A 25,236-nucleotide genomic window follows, 5' to 3' on the forward strand; every position below is an offset into this window, starting at 1 on the left:
GGTGAAGATACTGTATATGGCACTTTCAAAACTAAGACCACTGATGCTATTTTAAAGCTGCAAAGTTGTTTTAAAAACTAAGACAATTGGGGACCCTAAGCAAAGTTCGAATAGGAGGCATCTCTATTATTAATACTAAAGTTCGAAATATCAAATTATAAGATAACAATTATAATAAAAAAATTGATCACAATCTTTTCCATTTTCTTACTTGAATAATATTCTTAAACTAATAAACTTCAATAGATTTATTTAACACAGAATATAACTAGCTAGATAAATAAAAGAAGAATTCTACACCACAAAAGTAGAAAGAATGAAGGATTATAGAAAAAAAAACTATAGAAGGCAAGGAGAGATGATGGAGGTAAGATTCTATTGTAGCTTTTAATCTTTTATATTTGTTAAAAGAGAATTAGGTTAAAAACTTTTATTAATTATGGATAGGCGAGGAGTTTTTTGTTAGAGAAGGATGAGAGAAATGTGGAGAAGACGAGGGAGTATTATTGTTAGCTAACGGTTAAAACAGGGCAATAGTGGGCTGAAATGGTGATGGCTATATATGGTTAGCCGGCCCGGGTTACTCAACACTAAGCTCATTATCATGCATTATTTCTTAACCATGCATCACGTTAAATTTTCTTATCTATAGTCCATAATAAGAAAGTTTTTCACATTGTAGGGCTTTGGTACTTTAGCTATTAGGGTGTGTAAAAGTTTTTTTTAAAGCAATTATGAGGGGCAGTATATCAATGTTAACTGTTTTACAATGAGTTTTTATGAAGCAGTTTAAAAATTGTCATTGCTAAAAGTATGTGTTTTATGGACGTGTATACGTTTGACTTAATGATAGCTTCACCTTTTTCTTTGATGGGAAAGGAATTAATTTTTCTGATATCTAAAATAGTAGTCCGGCCACGTGGAACTTCTCTAACATCCGTAATATATAATGTATACAATAATAAATTGCTTATAGATTACAAAGTTCAAAAATTTGAAATGAAATTGAATTAAAAAAAAATCATCCTATCATAACTAAAAGAGGCCGGACGTATGACTGTGTACAAAATCTAGTCAAGAACTAAAACAAAAGTCAAATTAAAAATTAATATTTTGTGTACGATCACGATTCATCAACAACATTGGATGCATATGTTTATTTGGACTGTCACTAATTATGTCCACAATCCAACTAATTATGTCCACAATCCAAATATACGAGTATATTACGTTATTACCTGTTTTATGTAAAAAGAAGATGCATATGCAATTCTCTTTTCGTTATTACCTGTTTTATGAAAAAAGAAGATGCATATGCAATTTTTTATTTTTTTTATTTTTTTTTTATTTTCATTAATCTCAATTCTCTTTTCGTTTGACCAGGGAAAAGTTAGAGTGCGAATGAAATACTCTTACACGCTCACATTAAAGTTTAAACATGCTATAAACTTGAACCCTTATTATAGGGAGCACAACTTAGTCCTAGACAGTTACCAAATAAAAAACTTAGTCTTAGACTCCAGTTAGTGACTTAGGCTGAGTCCAATGGCTCTGCATTCTCTCAAAATCCATGGGAATTGTGATGGTTTTATCTCTCTATCCATATTTAACTCTCTATATAGAGAGTATTATTGAGGAATGAAGAATGCATTCCACAGGAGTTGAAATGCCGTGGTTTGTAAAAACCCAAATGACGGCAATTGAAGTGGCGTGAAATGTAAAATACAATTTCATACGATACTATTTGAAGTGGAGTGGTTTGCAAAGTGTCCACACCAAACCACATGCTAATTATCATAACAACAAATTACTACACTAACCCCACTACTTCTATTTTATCACCACATGTAAGGACAATTTTGTCTTTTGTAAAATTTGGGATAGAGATTGGTTGAAATGGCGTTGAAAAAAAAAGTAGGTTTCAAACTGTGCTAGGTTAAGTGGCATAGGATTGTTCAAACCATTGATTTAGTGAAACCTACTCTCTATCTTATAACACTGTTATTTAGAGGGATAGAGATGGAAAGTGGCAGACCATTGGACTGAGCCTTAGTGCCTAATTTCTTGACGCACATATCATGTTCGGAAGTAGACTTTATCAAACTTAATCTGTTTTTATATGAAGGGGATTCCCACCTCCAGGTGATTTGTTTCTAGTTAATGGTTAGGTTTTTCTAGCTTGAGTTGGATAAGAGGAAAATAATTGAATTAGTATAATTATCTTAGGATAAGTGGATAACTATCATTACTCATTAGCGAAGTTGTTTTCCTATAAACAAATTTAGATATTTCTCACAGCCAGGAGGCGAACAATAAATTTATTAGATAGGGCTATTTTTTAGTAGAAATGCTTGAATCACAACCCGTTCTTTATGTTGTTTAGCAATAGCTTATTTAATTTGTGAAATTTGATCAAGACTTGCATGGTTTTTGCTCGGATGCGTAACTTTCTTACCTGCTTATGAGAAGGACTTCGGAGGAATACCTTTATGGACTAATCTTTTGTTTCAAGTTTCTCCAACTGCTCATGGGCAAAATGGATGCGATGTAAATTATGGTCTCAGTAAAATTCACCAGCCAAATTACTTTTGGCACCATGATAACGCTCTTGCAAAAAAGAAATTACATGCAAACTCCACCTATTGATGCATGGGTAGAATCTCTCTTATTCTCTTAATATTATTTGTTATATCATTCAGGTATCCATGCAAGTATGATCCTAATCAGAAATTGCCAAAGAATACTAATTTGAGGATTAAACAGTTCACAGATAACCTGAAACTTTTTGAGGAACACAGTTGCAACTGTTGTATATTCTCTTACAAAAGAGTCCGTGTGTTGTGTATCTCGGCAGATCTAACGGTGTAATAACACGGTTACAGAGATTCATCTCTGTACCCGGTTATAGAGGAACCGGACTCCTTACAAAATATATGCATTCAAAACACCAATCCGGTACGGATATTAGCAGTGCGTAAATACTAAATACAACTTGAAACAGAGCATTATCATGTTATAGCTTATGACGCGGTAGACTCCTTCATCCACTCCCTATATTCTCAGCTCAACAACTTTCATTGCTTATTAGGTAATACAGATGGATATATGACACTCTACCGAACCAGTTAAGTAGCTTTCAGCACAAAGGAGCAGACCACCAACTTCATAGTCTTGCTTGAACCAGTTAAGTAGCTGTCATAGTCTTGCTTGGGGATGCAAGAAATGGTGGTCACCTTTCGAATCATTCAGTTTTTAAAATAAATTTAGAGACAAGAAAAATAGGTGAGAGTGACTCGAGAGCAGCCTCTCCGCATCCACAAAGAATCAGCATGGAGATACACAAAGCAGCCCCATGCCTCGACCTAAACCCAAATCAATTTAACCTCGTGTTTCCAATTTTTTAAAATCAAATTGGATTGACTGTGTGTTTGTTTCGGTGTATTAACTCCCTATATGGCAACTTAAATCGTTTTTTTTTTTTTTGTTTTTTTGGGTGTGTGTGACCGATACAACTTAATTCCCTTAAGCCCTTAATTCTTACAAAAAGGGGCATACCTACAAGACATTTATATGTTCGTGTCAGTATAGGCTCATAGGTGATATACTTATAATTTAAATTTCTACATTAATAAACCATAAGATCATTATGACCCAGTCTGAAATGGTTGTATGGTGAAAATGATCAAGAAGATGGTAATTAGTCAAATACAAAACATGCAAAGAGAGATCTCATTCCAGTTACAATGCAAGTATGCAACCCTTAGCAACTTCTAGTAAGTTCCAACTTTAGAAACATAAGTTGAAGTACACAATGAATTAAACTGAACCACAAAGAAACAAAATCACTTCTTTAAGTTAAGAATATGAAAAATGTCAAACACACATAAACAAAAAGCCGTTACAAAAGAATGCTAAATATTATCCCCAATTACCCGCTTTCAAATGGGGTGTTATGACTTATGAAATTATAATAATAAAAAAGACACAAACATAAATGCTAATAAACAACTAAGCAAATGAGTTGCGTACCTGCAACCAACACCAAAAGACGTTTTTTTTCTTGGGAATCACATAGGTCTTCGAGGACCAATTCCCAAGACCCAAAAAGTGTGTCAGTGGATGCATGCAGATTAGTTGTGATTGCGTTTTCGCATATTTCAGTAACAAATGGTTACTGAAACAATGAATGCATGAGCATAAACTGCACCTGTTTCAGCAACAGATTATGGTCCAAGCAGAACTGCACTATTTGTTCTCGGGGCATCCTGTTCGGTAAAAGGCCCGTGTTGTGTTTCTTCTTGATCCTCTCAGCACCTAACTAACGAACAAGAATTAAAACAGATGAAATTATCTCCACAAACTTAAATTTATTGAACAAAGTAGTTTGGGTATGTTAGGACTTAGGAGACATCACTATTGCCAAACCTAATGCCTCGCATTTGCGAGTAAAATAGTAATTGAACAATTGAACAAGACGGTACCAAACCGTTCATAAGAGGCTTAGTATTTATTTCCACACACCACAATACCACCAAGTCTTCTGTGCGATTTTTTGTAACAGGGGGGACAACGACTAACATGATCATAGAACCTGTAATAATCTTGTATTTACATAAAACCTTCAGTTAGCTTTCAAGTTTTGATTAGTTTTGTTTTTGTTTTTTGTTTTTATAATTTAGCTTGGATGCCCTTTCAAGTCATATCTAGTAGTCTCCTAGACACCAGAATCACAACATCTTAGTAATAAAGGGCGAGAGTGGTTGGTTCCCAATCCAAGATCCAAGATGAAATAAATTAGCAGAGGACCTTGCATTGTGAAGCAAACCTCTGGAAATCAAATATGAATCCAACCATGTGGAACCTGGATTTGGTACAAATGCCTATCAGACCATATTAAATACAAGACAGCGCCAAAGAAAACTCCAAAACCAAAACATACCTAAAAGAGGAGTCCATGAATATCTTTTTGCAGCTCAGGACCTCAAGGCATCCCAGCTTCTTTGCATATGTAAAGGCAAAGGAGCAACCAAGTCCAGGCCCTGAAGTTGTGACAGATCATGGTCTGTAGATATCTGCATATGTTGCAAGGCAAGAGACACATCGGGCAGAACCATCCGCTTACAGTGAAGATGTAAGTGAGGCCGCTTCTCTAATATACTTCCACTCTCTAAATCAAGGCCGAAAGGAACCATCTTCAACGTGGGAAGTCTCTCTGTCTTCTCAAGATATGATCCAGGCATAGGTTTCCAGTTTCTGTGAGCCTGCCAACCATACTTATAGTCTCCAACAATCGGTGTTCCCAATACCTCAGCACAGTGAACACGGAGCTGCATTACCAGGAAAACAGGGAAAGAAAGATCAATCAAACCAAACAATGGTGACTAGTAATTTTAGAAGAAGAAGACATGCAGTCATTCTCAAGGTCAGTTTTTCCAATCCACACCTGATGTTTTCTACCTGTAAGTGGACACAGCTCCAACCATGTGTAACCTGATGAAATTAAAATATTTTAGATCAAGAAATCTAATTACAAGTGAACTAAGCTAGCTCAATGGCGATCAAAGTAAAAAAAAATGAGGCCTCCAATATACAAAAAGAGCTACATGAAGTAGAAAAGGAATTCCTCCAGTGGCTACAGTTTTGTATTTAAATCATTCCAGAATACCAATATGTGGTTATTGGTTTATTTTTTGTCAGTCTTAAAAGTGTATTGAGGAGTTGGCAAGGAGATGTGGAGTATCTTCTTATCTTCTCTTCACTGTCATTTTCACACTTCTAATAATGAGTTGAATGGGTTGAGGGGTATGCTTTACAAGCAAACATAACTGTGCCTTTCTACTGCAGGCCGCTTTTTCAGCCAAATCATTGCTCATGCTGGCACTTTGTTTATTTGGCTTGAGAGAACCAAAAAATATTCGAAGATAGATTCTGTTACTTCCAGAAAATCATTTGAAATTTTAAGCAATCCTTTGGACACGGGTGTTTCATGGGCCTTCTGTAAGAAACCTTTGGTTTGATAACTGACTGGAAGTCTGTGGTCCAGACATGATGGCTTTGGATTGATCTTGTAAGCTGGGATATAGTGTAAAACTCTCATATGTTTATTAACAAAATTAGTTTTATCAAACAAAAAAAATAAAAAATAAAAATACTAGCTGTCTTTAGCTAACCATGATGTGACGATTCAATCACCCTGTACTCTGTTACTGCATGCTGACATGACTGATTTTGGGTGTCATCCACAATGGTTATCCTTTCAGCTTTCCCGTTGTCTAGAACTACCTGAAATCAATTGAAGGGTTATAGAATCTGAAAGTAAGCGGCAGTGAGTAAGAGATGGCACAAAACCAACAAATAGAAAGGACAGACATTTGTTTGCCGTTTACTTTCTTGAAACACTAAGGCATCATTGTGTGAAAACTTCCACACTAATGAAACCACGTGAAGTAAATCCAAGTTCTGAACAAGGGGATTTCGACACAAGCTAGGTCTACATCCAGATTGTGGATCATGGAGTAATCATATGAAAGCGAATAATAATGATATTGAAAGGAGTTACTACATAACGTCTGGATGTACGTTCTAGTTGCCTTTTCTTTAGAAACACATTATAGAAAAGTTAATTCAGTTAAAAACTTTCAATGACAAATCTAAGGATGTCCAGCAGCTTATCGTTAAATGCAAGTTTTTTATGTGGGATTGGATGTCGTATTTACCAATTTGTAAGCGTTTAAAATTGGAGGATCTTGTATTTAGGCGGGATGCTGTGATTGAGGCTTACCCTATGCATGCTTGTACTCTTTGTCGTGTGAATCTCTCACACCACATCACTATTATTAATTTAGTATAAAATACTGTCCTGCTGAACAAAACATTAAAATATAAATAAAAAAGAAAACAAAAAAACAAAAAAGCAAAAGGAAAGAAGACCATAGTGTTCAATTCTGTACTAACCTTTCCCAGTGGAGCAGAAATTAATCCGCTTGAACGTCTTGGACTTCCCATGACAAGTGCCCAGTAACTCCTTTGCAAGATTCTTTTGGTATTGTCAGAATCCTTGAAATGAAGATTAAAATTCAATTAAAGATATATATTGTTTTAACAAAATAAACAATATTCATAAACAACAAATAAGGAGATCATAAGCAAGATCACACTTATCCCATTTACTGAAACGCAAACACAGTCTAAAAGCTTAAACCCTAGGCCCAAAGAAGACGAACAATGTGTTTAAAAGGTGGAGGAGGAGGAGGGGTATTTACTTGAATTTCTAACAAAATCCCGGGCGGAATAAACAGTAGAAGTTTGGATTTGCTCATGCTGGTGCAGAGAAAAGGAAAATGATAATTTCCTGGTAGATGATGTTCATTTAGTCATGCAAACAAAGAAGCATTAAATTCTGTTTTGAGAATTGATTTCCAACTTCAATTGTCGAGCAAGCCTTGGGATTTATGTTGATTGGTCACCCTCACTAGAGACAAGTATCTCCATCGGTATAGATAATGATACTAAAAAACATATTGAAGCTGGAAGAACAATTTCTATAAAGGATTATAGATAGCAAAAGACAGAATAGAGTTACTTCAATCAACTGATTTTCATAAAGTATCACAGATAGTACACGATGGAAGAGATTTACTTACATCAACTGATGCTCCAAAAGTTTTCTCACGGAAAACGGAATGCAGAATTGCAGCACTTGTTTGCGTCCTCCCCAACACTAATATGCCACTACTATCTCTATCAAGCCGGTGTACCTGAAAAAATCACGGTTTTGATCATAGCATGTAATATTTTCTTTATCTTTTATTTTCCCCATTCGGATAAGTAAAGCAAGAATAATCCAAGCACGGGGAACAAAGCAATTGTCCACAAGTAAGTGAACAATTTTGACTGTTTAAATAATAGATACTCGTATAATTAAACGACGAAAAAAGAGAGCATACTAATTAGTACCAAATAAGAGACATGATCAAAGGCACAAAAGTATTAATAAGGTTAATAGTTCAAACTCAGAGTTATCCTTTATTAAGTGAACATATATCATTTAAAATCCATCTACTATAACAACATGAACTCACCAAACGTGGGGGTTCTGGGTAGTCATATATCAAAGAAGTTGCTGCAAGCATATCCAAGCTATCCTTGATTCCAATGCCACCCTGCCCGATATTCAATTAGAAGTTAATACTTACATAATAAGACAATAAGAAAAAAACAACCAAATAATACACAAGTAAATCGAAGAAAGAAAATGTTACCTGCACTGGCATTCCACGAGGCTTATTAATAACAATAATGTCTGGGTCCTAAAAACCGCCCATCAAGCATAAGTACTTTCTATATTCCACGAAAAAACAATATAATACATGTTAAACAAATGAAGAATTTATACCTTGTGCAATATAATACTTCGCATGTAGTTTACTTCATCCACACTGCAACGAAACTTTTGTTTCTCCTTACGTTCACATTTTCTTTGTTTCTCTTCAACGCTGAGGGGAGAAATATTCTATCCCCTATGTTTAATTCATCCTTTGCTGCCACCTTTTAAACATTCTTAATCATTAGTGCCCATACATGGCTAAATTTTTCTTTATACAAAATATAAAAAAAAACACAAGTAATTACCCTTTTAAGTCTTTGCTCAGGAGCTGTAGTAGTAGTAGTAGTAGTAGTGGCTAATAAACTGGGACATTCTTTTCGAACCTGACGTAAGCGGAAGAGTTTGTGAACGAGAGAATTAGGGAGTTGTGGACAGCAACGAGTGACCCATTTGAGAGCGTTGGTTGTTGTGGAAGTTGTAGTGTGGGAAGTTTTTGATAGTTGTTTGGCAAGTGAAGTAGCATCTATAGTGGAAGTGAATGCGGGTAAGGTGAACCATTTTCCGTTATTTTTATTTTGAGTCTCGGCCTCTTTTTTGGTTAATGAGGTGGTTGTTGTGTAACTTTTTAGTCGACTGGAAAGTGTTGTTGTATTTGAGGAGCGTATCAAGTGAGAAGCAATTTGTTTCGCCATTTTTTTTTTTCTGAGGTTTCCGGTTGCACAGTAGATAAATTTCTTGACCCACGTCTTTAATAACGATATATTTTGTTAATTTAGACACCTAAATTTCTTATCGGGATTCTTTTGAAATTTCAACAAAATCTCAGATGATAAAGAGTCAAAGACCCATATGAGTGTCCTTTGAATTTTGAATTTTGAATTTTGACTTTGTTAGATTTGATGTTGACTATCATTTGTTAGGATCATGAGTATGCAGTATGCACATGAGCACATCCAATTGGTAGCTTCTCACTTTCTTGTTTCTCCTCGAGGGTAGCAGCTCGTTATATGAAGCACCATACCTATAGCATAATAGCAAGTAATCGATGTATAGATGTTGGGGAAAACAATACTAATTGATTCCCACTAAAATAGTTTGCACTTGAATAATCTACTACTTCAATAAAAAATCAAATATTTCACTGGAATAAAAAAACATTTTAACAATCATAAACTAATGGATATAACTATCATAAAACTTCAAAGTAATAGAAATATTAGACCCGATTAAAACATACCACAACACGCGTTTGTGGTTTTGCCAACGAAACTTACTTCCACAATAACTAATTTTTTTATAAGTATGAGTAATGAGAAAGATTAGAAAATCACTCCTCTCTAGAAAGAAACCCGGTCTCCAAATTATTAAATCATTTTATCTCCCCATTTTAAAACTTTTCTCATTTAAAAGTTTTCCGTCAATTTTGATTGTTCTCAAAATTCCACCAAATTTTTTTTATTCAAAATTTGGTTTAACTATCACAAAAACCTAATTTACCGCGTTTTTATAATAATCTGAAATTTAAGATGGTCGCTGCCTCGCCGCAAGTTTGCAAAAGAAAAATTTTTTCAGGAGAAAAAGCGTAAACTTGAGATGTTAAGGCATGGCGCTTTTAAAACTCTTGGCAAGGCCAATATGAGATTCACAACATTTGTTAGTAACTTAGGATAGGGGTGTAATACTGGGTGGGTCGGGTCAACCGCGGGTCAAATACTGATGGCTTTTATCGGGCAAGGGGGGTCAATTTTGACGGGATACAAATTAAAATTTGGAGGTCCATAAAGGCGGGATAGATCACTCCTCTCTCCACCTTACTAGATCACTCCTATCTCTTTACAAGCTTTTATCTTTGTAAGGGTTTTCTCTCAATTTTGATTGTTCTCAAAATTGGGTTTTTATTCAAAATTTGGTTTTCCAAAACCTAATTTCTGTTTTTATAGTAATTTGAAATTTTGGTGCAAAATGAAATCCAAAAACGCATTCGCTTAAAAAGCATAAACTTGAGATGTTAAGGCATGAGCGCAGGCGCACTCTTGGCAAGGCCAATCTGAGATTCACAACATTTGTTAGTAACTTAGGATAGGGGTGTAATACTGGGCGGGCGGGTTAACCGCGGGTCAAATAGTGATGGGTCGGGGCAGGGCGGGTCTACGGGATACAAATCCAGTGGTCCCCGACGGGGCGGGGCGGGTTAAAGTGTCATGTCTTAGTACTATCACCCGACCTATTGGGTTAGTTTAGGTAGGTTTTGGGCGGGTCATCCGGGTTAGGTGGAAATTATCATTTTAACTCAATTTCATTCACCCAAAAAAAACTTTCTAATTCTGCAAGTAATATATTTCCAATTCACAACATAGAGAAAAGAATGGAATCAATCAATAAAAAATAAATAAAAATAAAAAAACTTGAACTTGAACCCAAAACCATATCTGTAAATTTGAAATTTTTTTTTTTTTATCGTGATTTATCATTTGTAAATTGATTGTTTTCTATAACATGATAAAATGAAAATAGGGGCGAGTATCTATGGTACAAAACAATAAAATATAAACTAAAATAATTCAAAATTATAATACAAGGATGAATGATTTATCTTCTCCAAAATTCGAAAATTGAATTTGAACTTTTGATATTTGCCCAATGTTCAAACTTGAATATTTGAAGTTGATGTTGAACTCATAAAGTCATAAGTTTGTGTTCATATCTCCTAAATTCTTACAAAAGATAAAAGAAAATATAAACAAAATACAAAAATATTAGTTAGAGTTTTGAAATTGTGCGGGTCAACGACTTTAGACACGGTGCAGGTCGGGTGGCTTGACGGGTTGGGTTTGAACATAGAACCTACACCCATAGCCCGACCGCGTAAAAACGGTGGCGGGGTGGGGCGGGTCTATTTTCGGATCGGTGTGGGTTTGGGTGTCGGGTGAAAACCGGGTACCTTACCGGATGATGGGTCAACGATTTTTTTTACACTCCTAACTTAGGATCATGAGTATGCAGTATGCACATGAGCACATCCAATTGGTGGCTTTTCACTTTCTTGTTTCTCCTCAAGGGTAGTAGCTTACATGAAGCAGCAGACCTATACCAAGTGATTGATATATAGATGTTGGGGAAAGCGATATCAATCGATCCCAACTAAAATAGTTTGCATTTGAACAATCTACTACTCTAATAAAAAATATAATATTTTACTACAATCAACAACCACAATCCTAAATTATGGATATAACTATTACAAACAACCAATAGAAATATTAGAGAAAGTAAAACATACCACAACACAAAGATGTACCATGATTCGGGCAATTGATGTCTATTTCCACAAAAGCTAATCATTTTATAAATATGGGAAGGAAGATTACAATTACTCCTCTCAAGTCTCTTTACCTTACTAGATTACTCCTATCTCCTTACAAGCTTTTCTCTTGCAAGAGTTCTATCTCAATTTTGATTGTTCTCAAAATTGGATTTCTATTCAAGACTTGGTTTTCCAAAACCTAATTTCTGTTTTTATAGTAATCTGAAATTTCGGTGCATCCGAAAAATTTCGCGTTACTGTAGAAAAGCAGAAACTTGAGATGTTAAGGCATGAGCGCGGGCGCACTCTTGGCAAGGCCAATTTGAGCGTGCGCGTTCTCTTATTTTTCCATCTCAAAACTCCAGTAGACATGTTTCGTGAGAGGGCTAAAAAAAACTATCTTCTTTTTCATGGCAATGGCGCGGGCGCGCCTTGGTCACGACCAATTTGAGCGCGCTCAGACCTTTTCACACGAACAGTACCAGTTTCTCTCCTCTTCCTCATGTGAAGGATAACTCCAACAATAGAGCCCTTCGTCCACATCTTTATTCGTGTTGGTTCCTGGATAAAGAGCTTTTTTTCTTTCATTCTTTTAGTGGTTCCGTGTACTTGCTATTGTGCCTTAAATTACAGACTTACAGGAAAATACCTTCTGTACCTCAAAAGATAGGCCTTCATTAGCCTGGTGCAGTTCAGTTCGTGCTATATTCCCAGAACGACAAATATAATGTATTTTCAGTTAATGTAAACGTGAAGACTAATCACATTGAGATTTTTTTTTTTTTTTATAATAATCACATTTAGATCTTTGTTACATATACTGCACAAAAGTGCAAAAGAAATGTGTATAAAGTTACATAAGGTTATCAAAAATGGGACTAACCGCGTAAAGTATTTGTATCACACATGAATTTATAAATAAATGAATGAAAGAACTGATTCTTCTCCGTTGTCTTGGACCTAAACTATTTGCCAGTTTAGATAAGGCTATGTTGTTTGTTGTTGCTGTACAGAGTATTTTTGTCAGTTGTCCAACGAGGCCACATCACCGATGAGCGCCTGTAATATAATTGTGGCCTTGCCCAGGACTAGGACCAGAGTCCTTGATCCCACCAAAAATTTGTATATCTATCAAGGAGTGACCATCACCAGATTTGTTAATGGATCCTTTAATCCCACCGAGGCTTTGAACATTTGTGTAATCGTGACCTTTACCACGAGGACTAGGACCTGAGACCTTAATCCCACCAAGAGTATTATCATCCGTAAACTTGTGACCTCCGCCTGCACTTGGACCTGAGTCCTTGATCCCACCGAGGGTTTGCGCGTTTGTAAACTGGTGACCACCCCCTGCACTAGGGCCAGAGCCTTTAATTCCCCCCAGAGTTTGAGCATTCACAAAATTGTGACCTCGTCCGCCTGGGCTAGGACCCGAATTCTTCATCCCCAGGATAGAAAAACCGTAGAACGCATCAATTCCCCCCGAGCAATCTGATGACCTTAAAACATCGAGAGGGCGTGCCTCTGTCGCCAAGAAGATAGAGTTTACAAGAAGAGTAAGATGGAGAAAGAATGAGAAACACTTGAGGTTGTTAGCCATAGTTGTGTACGGTAATGAGCTGAAGCTTTATGTTGTTGGATATGGAGTGGATGGGTTTATATTTATAGTAGTGCCAACATTGTATTGTGCTTGTTTGACTAGAAACCAACCAAGTGCCCCATTCAAACAAGCATTGAAGTGATGGTAATTGAGGAACCACCGAGGGAGATTCATGGCTATTGAAAGTAATACATTAACGCATTCGGGTCCAATATGTAAGTTTCTTGGGGAGAAAGATTCAATGGAGACTTGGGAACTTTACCATCATAACCTTGTACTGATAGTTTTTGTAGTTGCATTAACGGTCATGGCTTGCGTGAGTGAAAATTTTCCTTCGTTTAAAAGGGCATGGGTCCAAGATTTGCACTTCATTTGAATCTCATTTGTTTATTGACTCGTTCTTCCTTCGATTTTATTCATTTTCTATGTTAGAGGGTGGGGTTAGTACTGTTGACTAATTCATTTGCTGACTTTTTTTTCCCGATGCAACTTTCATTTGCTGACTTGGTGACATTAGTTAATTTCTAATTTTCTTATATTATCACATATCATCATTTTTTCCTGAGGCCATCATCTAATGCTGACTCCAAGTCCAAATGCGTATTAGTAATTGATAATAATAATTTTTCAAGCTGTTATTGTTCAGTTTTTTCACTTTTCTGGGATCCCATTTATACCCCCCTTTATTTGGTTTGTCGTTGAAAGTTTTTTTTTTTTTTTTTTTTTTTGGTAATTTTTATTATTATTATTATTTATTATTTTATTTTTTGGTTTGTCGTTGAAAGTTCCTATTGTTTGCCCCACAAGCCAAATTTTGAACAAACACACCAACCTCTGGACCCTGTGGTTGAATTTTGAGTCGTAAACTTAATCTGAGAACTTAATCTGAGAACTGTTTAATTGTTTTACGTTATTGCAGTTTTGTTTTTATTAGATCATTCATAATTATGCTATTGTGTTCTTTGTTGGATTAGCATTTGTGCACATACAATCGTCTCTATGTCGTAACAGAATATCACAAAATTGCGTTAGGCGAAAACAGAAAACAGTTAATTGCATTTGAGCTTCAACACCAACTATCATTCCAAACATGGCACAAGGACTCTAGAGACAAGAAAGTCACCATTGCTAATCTGTTTATTAGGGTGTGTTTGTTAAGTGGTAAATGGGGGTGGCAAATGAGATTTTCCCACTAGAAACATAATTTGCCAGTGTTTGGGTGTATTTAAGGGTACCTGGAAACAAAATCTTTATTTGCCAGGCAAATAGAATTTTCTCACTATAAATGGGAAAATAGAAAACACCTCCCCCTGAACTTTTTTGCCAATGAAATAGCGAGAAAATTTGCCACCCATCTCTAGGGGTGGAACTCGGGCAGGTTGGGTTGGGTTGAGGTATAACTCGAAGTTTCAAATGCTTCAACCCGAGGCCGAGACCAAGCCCTAGTCGGTCCTTAAATTTTCAGCCCAAGTCCTAGCCCAACCAATTCGGGTTGGGTCGGATTATATCGGGTTATGTCGGGTTGGTCAAACTTCTCGGGGTTTTTTTTGGAATTAGGAGGTAAAAAATACAAAAATTAAAATCTTCTAATGAAATCAAAGAGATTTGATTGTTTGAAAGGAAAAATAACCTTGTTGATTACATTATTCTCTCTAAAATAGAGATTCTAAACCTTATTTTTTACAAGAATAGAAGGATTGAAATGTATATGTACACGAGCTCGGATTTTTCGGTTTTTTGATATTCTAACCTGAGCCCAACCCAAAACCAAGTCAGGTTTTGATTTTACAAAATCAAGCCCGGACCACGAATCTAACATGTTAGCCCAGGACCAACAAAAGTCGGGTTTTAATCTATCGGGCTTGGGCTAACCTGACCCAAGTCCCACCCCTACCCATCTCTCGGTCTCCTCTCATCTCAATTATTTATGTAGCTTGCCACTCCCAGTCCCTCTCGCTCTCTCCTCTCTCCTCTCTCCCTTTCTCCATGAACTTTCCCTACAAAACTGACAAATATTATTTGCCATGAGAGAAAAACCATATAAACAAACACTAGTAAAACTGACAAATTTCATATTTTTCCACTATAAACTTTTGCAAACAAACACTGGCAAACTGAAATTTTTCCACTAGAGATTTGCCTGGCAAATCTATAGTAACATACCTAGGTGAAATTTTCACTAATTAAATGTCTCCCATCTCACTAATCAAAATGGAGGGAGAAGAGAAAACTTGCTTAGGTGAAATTAAATGAGTCTCTTAAATCTTTGGACGGATCTCCATCTCTTCCTCCCGATCTCCCTATGTTTGGTGGAGTTAAAAGCTTGAGAAAAATTAGGTTATTAATTATTAGTAACTTAGTAAATAAAAATACAAAATAAACAAAACTAGCCTCTATTTTAAATATTTATTACATTTGCTACCATTTCGAAAATTTCATAAAAACTGCAAAATTTTTCCGTAAAAACTGCAAATTAGTGAACAAAATGGATGAAAATTGAAAAAGTGTCGAAATATTTGTGAAAAGTGATGTCATCACTTTGAAAACTTGCAAATAGAAAGTGTAGGATTCGAAATGTTTATGTGCCCACCAAAAACGAAAAATTTCACGAAATATTCGCGGAAATTTTGGAAATTTTGTTCCTTGACTACAGTGATTACAGTCCATTGAATTCAAGAGGGAGCAGTTAAAAAACAATCAGGGAAGCAGTAGCTGTCCTTCTCACAGGAATTTTCAAATGTTTATCGATGATAATATCATATTAGAAGCTGCTCATCTTCTTACTAAACATGATATTTCATCATCAGTCTGTCCTATCTGTTGACTACAGTGTCCAGAGTAAATTCTGGTAGATTTAATTAATATATTTTCGGTTTAATCAATGTGCAAAAGAGGTGAAATGCACAATCTATGAGATCTCAACAAAATTAAAGAAACACCATGCATACAAAATTTAGCACCTAGGTAGATAATTGGGCACGAAACTAAATTAAAATTCCAATAGTTTGTTCACATAAACATACTGTTTATTGAAACAAAAAGAACCCGCGCTAACATTCACACTGAACATAAAGAAAGTAGGCACACATCACCAAAACTTGTAAAGCCAGTTCCCAATATCAATTATCTTCACTCACTCTTCCATGAAGACAATTCCGGAGTATCTGATTCCTTCCAAGTCTCTGAAACCGCTCCTTTTCTTTCGCCCTTAACAGCGTCTTCCGAAGCTAAACGTTCAAGCTCAGCCATCTCTTCAGGTGAAAGCTTCACAGATAGAGCACCAATATTTTGATTGAAATTTTCAATTTTAGTAGTGCCTGGAATTGGACACACATCATTCCCCTGGTGATGAACCCATGCCAAAGCCAGCTGCGATGAAGTGCATCCCTTTTTAAGAGCTATCTCATTTACGAGATCGAATAAAAGTTCGTTATGCTCCAGATTCTCAGGTTGAAACCTCGGTAGGTGCTTTCGGATATCACCCTCAGACAAGTTCTCAACCAGCTTTGCACCTGAGGTAAGAAACCCCCTTCCTAAAGGACCATAAGCAACAATTCCAATACCAAGTTCTCTACAAACAGGAACAATTTCTTCCTCGACGTCTCTTGTCCACAAAGACCATTCTAACTGTACAGCAGTAATTGGATGCACCGCATGCGCTCTTCTAATTGTTGAAGCAGAAGCTTCAGACAAACCAATATATTTAATTCTCCCTTCTTCAACTAATTTCTTCAGTTCTCCTATGGTTACTTCAATAGGAACTTTGGTATCGATGCGATGTTGGTAATAAAGATCGATGCAATCAACTTGTAGCCTCTTCAAACTAGCTTCACAGGCTGCTCTAACATAAGCAGGATCTCCACGTATGCTTATTTTCCCATCGGCGGAATGGAGACCAAACTTTGTAGCTAACTCCACTTTGTTGCGAATGTCTTTGAGAGCTTTGCCTAGAAGGATTTCATTTGTGAATGGACCGTACACGTCGGATGTGTCGAGGAAAGTAATGCCTGTATCGATGGCATGGTGAATTAAATCTATCATGTCGGATTCGGGCTTTGCAGGACCGTAAAATGCCGACATCCCCATACATCCTAGACCTTGTCTAGAAACCTCAAGGCCTTGAGAACCCAATTTTATCTTCTCTATCTTTGCCATCTTTATCTTATGATTTTGTTTTGGATTGATTTGAAATTATCTTCAGTGGGTGAGTGGAATATATAGTCGACTACTCGACTATAGATAGATTTGGAATAAACAATGTGACGTTTGGAACGATGTTAATGTCACGGTGGTCCAATGTCCACCACAGCACGACAAGATTACTTGACACGGGGCACATAGGATAATATTGAGTTTTAATTTTGATTTTAGCGAGCGTCGGCATATAATTATGACTCAAGTAGCTTTAATTATTATTATTTTTTTAAACTTAAACTGGGGTTAAAACAGACCCCTATTGGAGTTATCCCTCACATGAGGATGATGATGAGAATGAGGATGAAAGAGAGAAAGCAGTACTATTCGTGTGAAGAAGTCCGAAGCTCAAATTGGCCTTGCCCAAGGTGCGCTGCGCCCTTGTCGTGAAAAAGAAGATAGTTTTTTTTCCAGCCTCCCGCGAAACAATGTTACTGGACTTTTGAGGGCGCGCGCTCGAATTGAGCTTGCCGAGAGCGCGCCCGCGCCCGCGCCCATGCCTAAACTTGCAGTTTCTATTTCTACAGTAACCGTGAAATTACAAAGTTGAGTATAAAAACACAAGTCACGAAAAATAAACCCAATTTTGAGAGAGATCAAAATTGAGAGATAACCTTTGCAGAGAGAAAAGCCTGTAAAGAGAGATGAGTAATCTAGTAAGGTGGAGAGACTTGAGAGGAGTGATTGCAATCTTCCTTCCCAAGTTATAAAAAAATTAGTTCTTGTAGAAGTAGGCACCATTGGCCGAACCACATTACATCTTTGTGTTGTAGTATGTTTTATCTTCTTTGCATTATTATTACTTGTTAGTGATAGTTGTTGATTGCTTGGAAGGTTGGGCATGTTGTTGGTTTTAGTCGAAATTTAGAATTTGTCTGGAGTAGTTGTTTGTTCCATATTGCAAGTTATCTTAGTAGTGGGGATCGATTGGAATTGTTATTCCCCAACAACCCCCACCTGTTATTATTGCAAAAAGTTAAACCTTACAAGCATCCCTAAGAGTTAGATCATTAAAAGGAGGAACACGAAAACATTATACCAACAGGCTTCAAGCCTAATATGTATAAGATAACATACTAGTCATTCTACAATCGAACCTAAGAAAGTAGTCCTACTTCCTAGTCATGATTTCTTTAACAATCTTAGGATGATCTTTCCTAAGATGAGTCTGCGCTTTCTCATAGTTGCAAAAGAAACCTTCGTATGCACAACACACATAAGTGAGTCCCAAAGTATCATCCAAATTTTTGTTGGTGTAGTCCTCAAGATTTATCATCTTTTTGTTTTTCGTTAGGGACTTTACTTTATTCATCATTACAAGCGTAGGCTCTATTTCGATCTCTTGAAGAACGCTCTTGGATCCATTTGCTTCTTTTTGACTTTACAGTAGTCCATTGATTTTAATCCTTAGAAGGCGCTACATAAAGTGTTGGGGCTACTGCATCTGTAAAGAACTCAGTCTCATTCTCTGAGAGATCATCATCTTCATCCTCATTTCCAGCAACTAGCCCTTCATACATGTTTTGTTCTCTACTACTTGGCAGTTGGTTAATCGGAATAACTCTAGATTGACTTTTGATTGGTGTGACCATATTACTATTTTCTCTCTGGTTACTTGAAGTTCCTCTCTGTGAAAAGGTGTTCACATAAAGAGTATCCATAGTTTCACCAATCATATTTACTATTGGAGTTGTTATCTCAGCAGGCACATAAAGTGCTAGCTGAAGTCCAATGGAAGGATCAATTCCAGTCTCATGTACACCAGCATTGAGCTCTTCAACCTCTGTTCCATTCCCCTGAGCATCAATACTCTGACCATTTGGTTCATGTTGGGCAGTTGTACCAGTGGGCTGCTCCCTGATCTCTTCGCCTCTATCATTTCTTATGCAACTTGTTCTTGCACCTTCAGAGAGGGCACTAGGACGACTCCTAACTCTCCATATTCTTCTATTCACATCTTCTCCACTTCCATTGCCAGCATACGTTACAATATTCCTCACAACATTCTCATAGCTTGCATTGGCATTAGGAGTCATTCTTTCATTCGCCTTCCTCCCCGTGAACTGTTTACATTGTTAGCATCCAATCCAAGTAGATTGTACAAGATTGAGTCTACTCATTCTTCCACTTCGTTAGTGGTATTCAGCTATACGCCTTGACTTTGCATCAGATCACCCAAACATTTTTTAGTTTCATGCCCAAACTTTTGACACTTCTCACATCTGTTTGGGATCCAAGGGTACTCAAACGAGATAATCCATTCATCTCCTGGTGCTAGTTCAACTGTAAATAAATCTGGAAGCTTGGCAGAAACATTTACCTCGATACATAGTCGAGCATAATCGATTCGCTTCTTTTACTTTGTAGCTTCATCTTGACTGAAAGGAATGCCCACCTTGCTAGCTACGAACCCCAAATCATCATCAGTCCACAACTCCTTAGGGACGTTGTGACATTTAACCCACATAGGGATTGTTGTTACCATTGCTCCCTGTTTTTCAACACCTCGAGTCCATGGATTTATGATAAAACAACGACCACTAAAGATTGGACCTTCCTTTAAAACTGCTTGACGAGCGTCATTGCTTGAGAATTTGAAGTAAAACAAATCTTTATCCGCAATAATCTCAAATGTCCCTTTATCTTTCCATCGCTGTTGAAGGACGTTTTTCACATATGGGAATGAGAGGCGCTGCTTTATAAAGAATCCCACTACGTAGTCACTCCATTCATTACATCCTTGCATAATCAGATCCATCGGTACCTGAGTAACACCATTCACTTCTTGTAAAGTGAAGTGCTTTAATGTTTTTTTAAGAGCAGACACCCTATTTTGAAGGAATAAGCTACTCCATCCATGATGATGCGAAGGCACCGGGCTAACCGGTATAATTCCTCGGAGAGGAAGGTGCTGCCACTAAGGAGATAAGTGGCTCAGACGGTGTTGCATCTGCTGAGGGGGAAGGGTCAGCACAAGGAGGCTGAGGAAGTGGAGTTGGATGGGAAGGAAGAGGAGGAAAAGAAGATATACTGTTATCCATTGATAGATCAGTTAAGAAGGATATAGGATCTCCAGTTTAGAGTTGGTCAGCTAAGAAAAAAAAGGCTTAGTCAACCGAAGTCAAGGGAAGAAAAATAACAAAAAAATAAGCTTTTAATAGGGACGCTATGTTCAATAAAATCTAGTGATAGAAGTCCAGACCTTCTCTCTCTAGAAGCCATTGAGAGGAATGTTATTTAATTTTGGTTTTAGTTAAGGTCGGCATATAATTATGGCTTAAGGATAGTTTTTGTTCAATGACATTTTTGCCCTCCACTTTGATGATTTTGGACAAAAAACATGTCTTTACTTTGTTTGACCACTTTTCTCTTTTCTTTCTTTCTTTATCTCCCTCCACCAATTTTTGGGAATCAGATTTAATTATAGAGAATGAGCGATTCAGATTTTAGCAACGAATTTACATGCAAAGAGGTGTATGCATGTTTTAATACACATACATAATATTATTTGCATGTGTATGATACACATGTATAATGATGTGTGCATGCGTGATATACACATGCATAGTAGTGTTTGTATAACACCCCGTCTTTTAATTGTTTTTCCTATAATAATATTAATATTAATAATAATAATAATAATGTAAATAAATAACAGAGATAAGATATCCAGTAGTTTTGGATAAAAGCCCGTAAGTAAGTAGATAGGTTTAAAACCCTTGTTTTTTGGGGAGGTTTTAAAAACTAGAAAATAGGGGTTTCTCACGTAGAGTTTTTAGGGAAAAACAAAACGAGAGTTTTAGAAAAAAAAAGGAGAGTTTTACTGAGAGAAAAAAAAGGGGGGGGGGGGGGTTTGAACAAGAAAGATCGTCCGGCCATGTGACGATCGACTTGATCTTTGGGGGTTTTCTGCTTAAGGAAAGCTGTTCGGTTTATAACAGTGAGTAGATACTTTATGCACTTCTTTTATAAAAAATAAATTTCTGGTTATTTGTTAGATACTGAAAAAAAAAATGGGCTGTGTTCATATTGTGTTTTGATACAAATTTCGTTTTTCTGCCTTTATTCTGTCTTTCTCTCCTCTTGTTTAACTATGGAATTTGGTTGTTTGTTAGCATAGGGAATTGGTTAATAACTGAAACTCTGAATTGAATCTGTCGGAACTCGGAACATAGCGTCAATGGCGGCTTAAGTTAAATCAATAAATCGTTATGATTATATTGTTTTTTTTGTGAGCTGGACTATTGTGGTTGTGATTGGAACTGTTAGGATGTGTTGGTGATAGATGGGTTGTTGGTGTCGCGAGGTGGGGCTGCTGAAGCTCCGGAGGAGCTTCAATGGCGACCAAACCAAACCAAAATCGTCCTGCGTTTTTTTTTTTTTGATTGTTTAGATTAGTTTGTTGTGAGGTTATGCTGTTGGGTTGAGGTGGATTGTTGGTGGTTGATTGGGTGCTGGAGAGAGGGTGATTGAAGCTTGAATAAACCATTAATGGCGTAGATCGCGTTTTTGCAGTATGATGAAATCGTGTTTTGTTAGTATAGATAGGTAGGGGTTTGACAAAGGATGAAAACCGCTGGGTTCCTTTTGTTTAGAGGTGGCCGGTGGTGGCTGTTGTGGTGGTCGGTGGTGGCTGGAAGTTGGATGAGGAAGGAGATGAACAGTGAATCACGATTTGGGCTTGGGCCAAATCGTGATGGGCTTGTATGTTATAACCTTTGGATTTTATTTTTGGGCCTTAGACTTTGGGCCTTTGGGTTAGAAGAGTTTGTGGACTTTGACTTTGACTGTTGACCAGAGTGGACTCTGACTTTGATTGTTGACCAGAGTGAACTTTGACCAATTGACCCGAAAATTTGACTTTTTCCTAAAATTATCATTCGGTCTATTAGGATAAGTCTAGGACTATTAGCATGTTTGACTTAGGTTAGGACCTTTATAAATATACTTGTGTACGTGTATTTACTGCTTTGTGATTTTTCAGTCTTTTACGATACACAACGTTATGACACTTATACATTCATGAAATTAATAACGTGTAAACCAAAAATAATTGAATCAAGATTTTTTTCCTTCGTTCTCTAAAATAAGTTATGCAATAAAGTTCAATAATGCGTAAACAAAATTTACCGCACCCTTTTAGAACTCTCAATGCCTCAAGTTTTAGAATTGAGTTTATGACTGATGAAGTCATATGTTAGGTGGGCATTTATTGAATGTGCCATAAATGGCCCGTTAGCGTTATATAAGGGTATTCATTGAATATGCCATGAATGACCCGGGTATTCATTGAATGTGTCATAAATGACTAGATGGTTTGGACTGCCCTAAAGAGGAACTAAGGTATTCGCCTTGCGGGTTAGTTGTATTCCTTGAGTGTACGGGAATGTAGGATTGGGTATTCCTTGAATGTGGCAGGAATGACCCAGGACATTCATTGAATGTGCTATGAATGGCCCGTTAGTGATATGATAGGTATTCCTTGAATGTGGCGGGAATGACCTAAGGTATTTATTGAATGTGCCATGAATGACCTGAGTTTTGTGCCCAAAGAGGTTGTGAAATATGTGTATGAAATCCCAGAGATGGCTATGATATTGTGGTAATTGGTGGGAGAGAGGCACACAGGAATGTGTGATTTGGCAAATGTGTAGAGTGCAAATCGTGGAGTAGGTACTAAAGGGTGGATGTATAAGAAAAGTAATTGATTAATTGACAAGAGAAATTGATTTGATTATGCGAGTGTGTTTGGGCTTACTTTTGAATCCATATAGGATATCTACATATGTTATATACAAGTTCTAACTTTTTTTTTGCGAGGAGGGTAGGACTTAATAATATTTTTGTAGGACGCCGGTCCTACCCCTTATGTGGCCGGACATCGGTAAGTGTAATTCAATTATTTAGATATTAAAAGGAGTTATTAGAATTAGTTAATAAAATGGAAGTTTTGCTTGGGAAGAAACTATGCGGTTGAGATGATGAACTACTGTCTTCCAAGTGAGAATGATTAGGTTATGATAGATTTAAAGTGTTAGTTGGATAAGTAAAGTTTGAAATGTTTATATGTATTTAGTCTACTCATACCAGCAAATTTCATTTTGCTGACCCATGTTTGCTTTGTTTTGGCAACGTGGGTGTGTTCTTGGGAACATAGGTGGAAGGCAGTGGAACCGCGGCGTGTGATTGAGATTCTTGCCTGGAGCAGTCCATTAGTTTTCTTTTAGGTCTGATTCCTATTGGAAGGATGTAATAACGTAGTTTCCCTTTTTCATGGCATGAGAACATGGTAGTGAGGAATACTATTCTGAGAGTTTGTTTGATATTTTATTTGGAAGGATGTTATCTTAATAAAGAAGTTGCGGATAACAATATTGAAATCGAGACAAATCACACGATTAATTAACATAAGATTCGGACTTTTGAATAGGAAATTCAATTGTTGTTCAATTATTTGTCGGACTAGTGTCGAAATCGACCCAATTATTCTTCAATCAACAATAACTTAGAATTGAAAAATAGATTGCAAAGTGAGAAGAGTGTTTGTCATGAGAGAATAAGATATTTTCTCACATCTTAAATCACTAACCACAACACACAAACCAACTAGCTCAAACATGGAAACAACTAGATCTCAAAAATATTTACAAATTTATAGTTGAAGTGTTTTTTTTTTAGATGGAGAAGAAGGTAGATGTTTGTCATGAGAGAATAAAGTGTTTGTCATAAGAGAATAAGGAATTGATTGATAGAAGTGGAATTAATTAGGGGTGTAAAAGAGGCCCTCAAGTCCTCGACCCGGCCTTCACGTTTTGAGAGAAGAGGGTAAGGGCCTAGATGTGAAAGCATGAGGGCGACCCTCATCCCGACCTTCAAAGGCCTTCACAAGGCCCGCATTAAGGCCCTCACAACTTTTTTATGTAATTTTATTTATATTTTGTTAAAATGTATGTAATTGTATAAATAACAAAATGAAAGTATGTTTTACATAAGTTCAAAATAACAAAATCTAGTTACATGAAAAATCTAGTTTAAAATAACAAATTGTTCTATTGTCGGGATATGAACCCCGGTCACTTCTCCATGTATAAGCAAGAATAAAATATAAATCAGAGTGATGTGATATGATGCTTGATTGGTATATGATAATGAAGTTTTTAATCAACTTCAACTAATCAAACACAAGTTATTCTACAACCTACAACACCATATCATATTTTTGGTATCATATACATTTATTATTGATTCATGCAATACATCGGCACATAAAACCTAAAAGCGAATCGGCACATAAAACCTAAAAAGCGAAACATTTTAATTTTATTATCTTACAAATTTTAGCCAAATTATTAACCAAAGTCAATATTGAGAAAACATAGTATTTTAAACGCGATAATTAATTTATCGTATCAATTTAGCAAGATTATCTTGTAAATAAAGAGTTTAAAAGTAATAAAATCGGCCCTCAAACCGGGCTTTTCGGTCCGACCCTCAATTCTCTAAAGAGAGGGCTGAGGTGAGGGTTAGGGCTTCACAATTTTAGCATTGTCCCTCATGAGGAGGGTCGGCCCCGACCCTCAAGTCATATGAGCTTCATGGTTTGAGTCATAAACTTAATATGAGAACTGCTTGATTGTTCTTTCGTTGTTGTTGCTGTTGTTGTTGTTGTTGTTGTTGTTGTTGTTGTTTTTTATTTGATCATTCATAATTATGCTATTGTCCTCTTTCTTGGATTAGTATTTGTGCACATACAATCGTCTCCATGTCGTAATAGAATATCACAAAATTGCGTTAGGCGAAAACAGTTAATTG

General features: G+C 36.5%; 1 protein-coding gene and 1 pseudogene across 2 annotated transcripts; both read right to left on the reverse strand.

The window, feature by feature from the left end:
• Positions 1-3,833: 3,833 nt before the first annotated feature.
• On the reverse strand, positions 3,834-9,060 carry LOC147520582 (Pseudouridine synthase family protein). Its single transcript, XM_086592134.1, is given in 11 exon segments — positions 3,834-4,314; positions 4,940-5,327; positions 5,444-5,490; positions 6,171-6,282; positions 6,955-7,056; positions 7,644-7,757; positions 8,082-8,162; positions 8,262-8,309; positions 8,396-8,505; positions 8,508-8,547; positions 8,632-9,060. Coding segments are annotated over 10 exon segments (1,395 nt in total). The 5' UTR covers positions 9,019-9,060; the 3' UTR covers positions 3,834-4,314; positions 4,940-4,973.
• A 7,174-nt stretch (positions 9,061-16,234) lies between these two features.
• On the reverse strand, positions 16,235-17,659 carry LOC147520583 (putative aldo-keto reductase 2 pseudogene; annotated as a pseudogene). Its single transcript, XR_015212697.1, has one exon. The product of XR_015212697.1 is annotated as a putative aldo-keto reductase 2 pseudogene (transcript).
• Positions 17,660-25,236: the final 7,577 nt, after the last annotated feature.

This window comes from Coptis chinensis, chromosome 2 (genome assembly GCF_015680905.1).
Source record: "Coptis chinensis isolate HL-2020 chromosome 2, ASM1568090v1, whole genome shotgun sequence".
NCBI lineage: Eukaryota > Viridiplantae > Streptophyta > Magnoliopsida > Ranunculales > Ranunculaceae > Coptis > Coptis chinensis.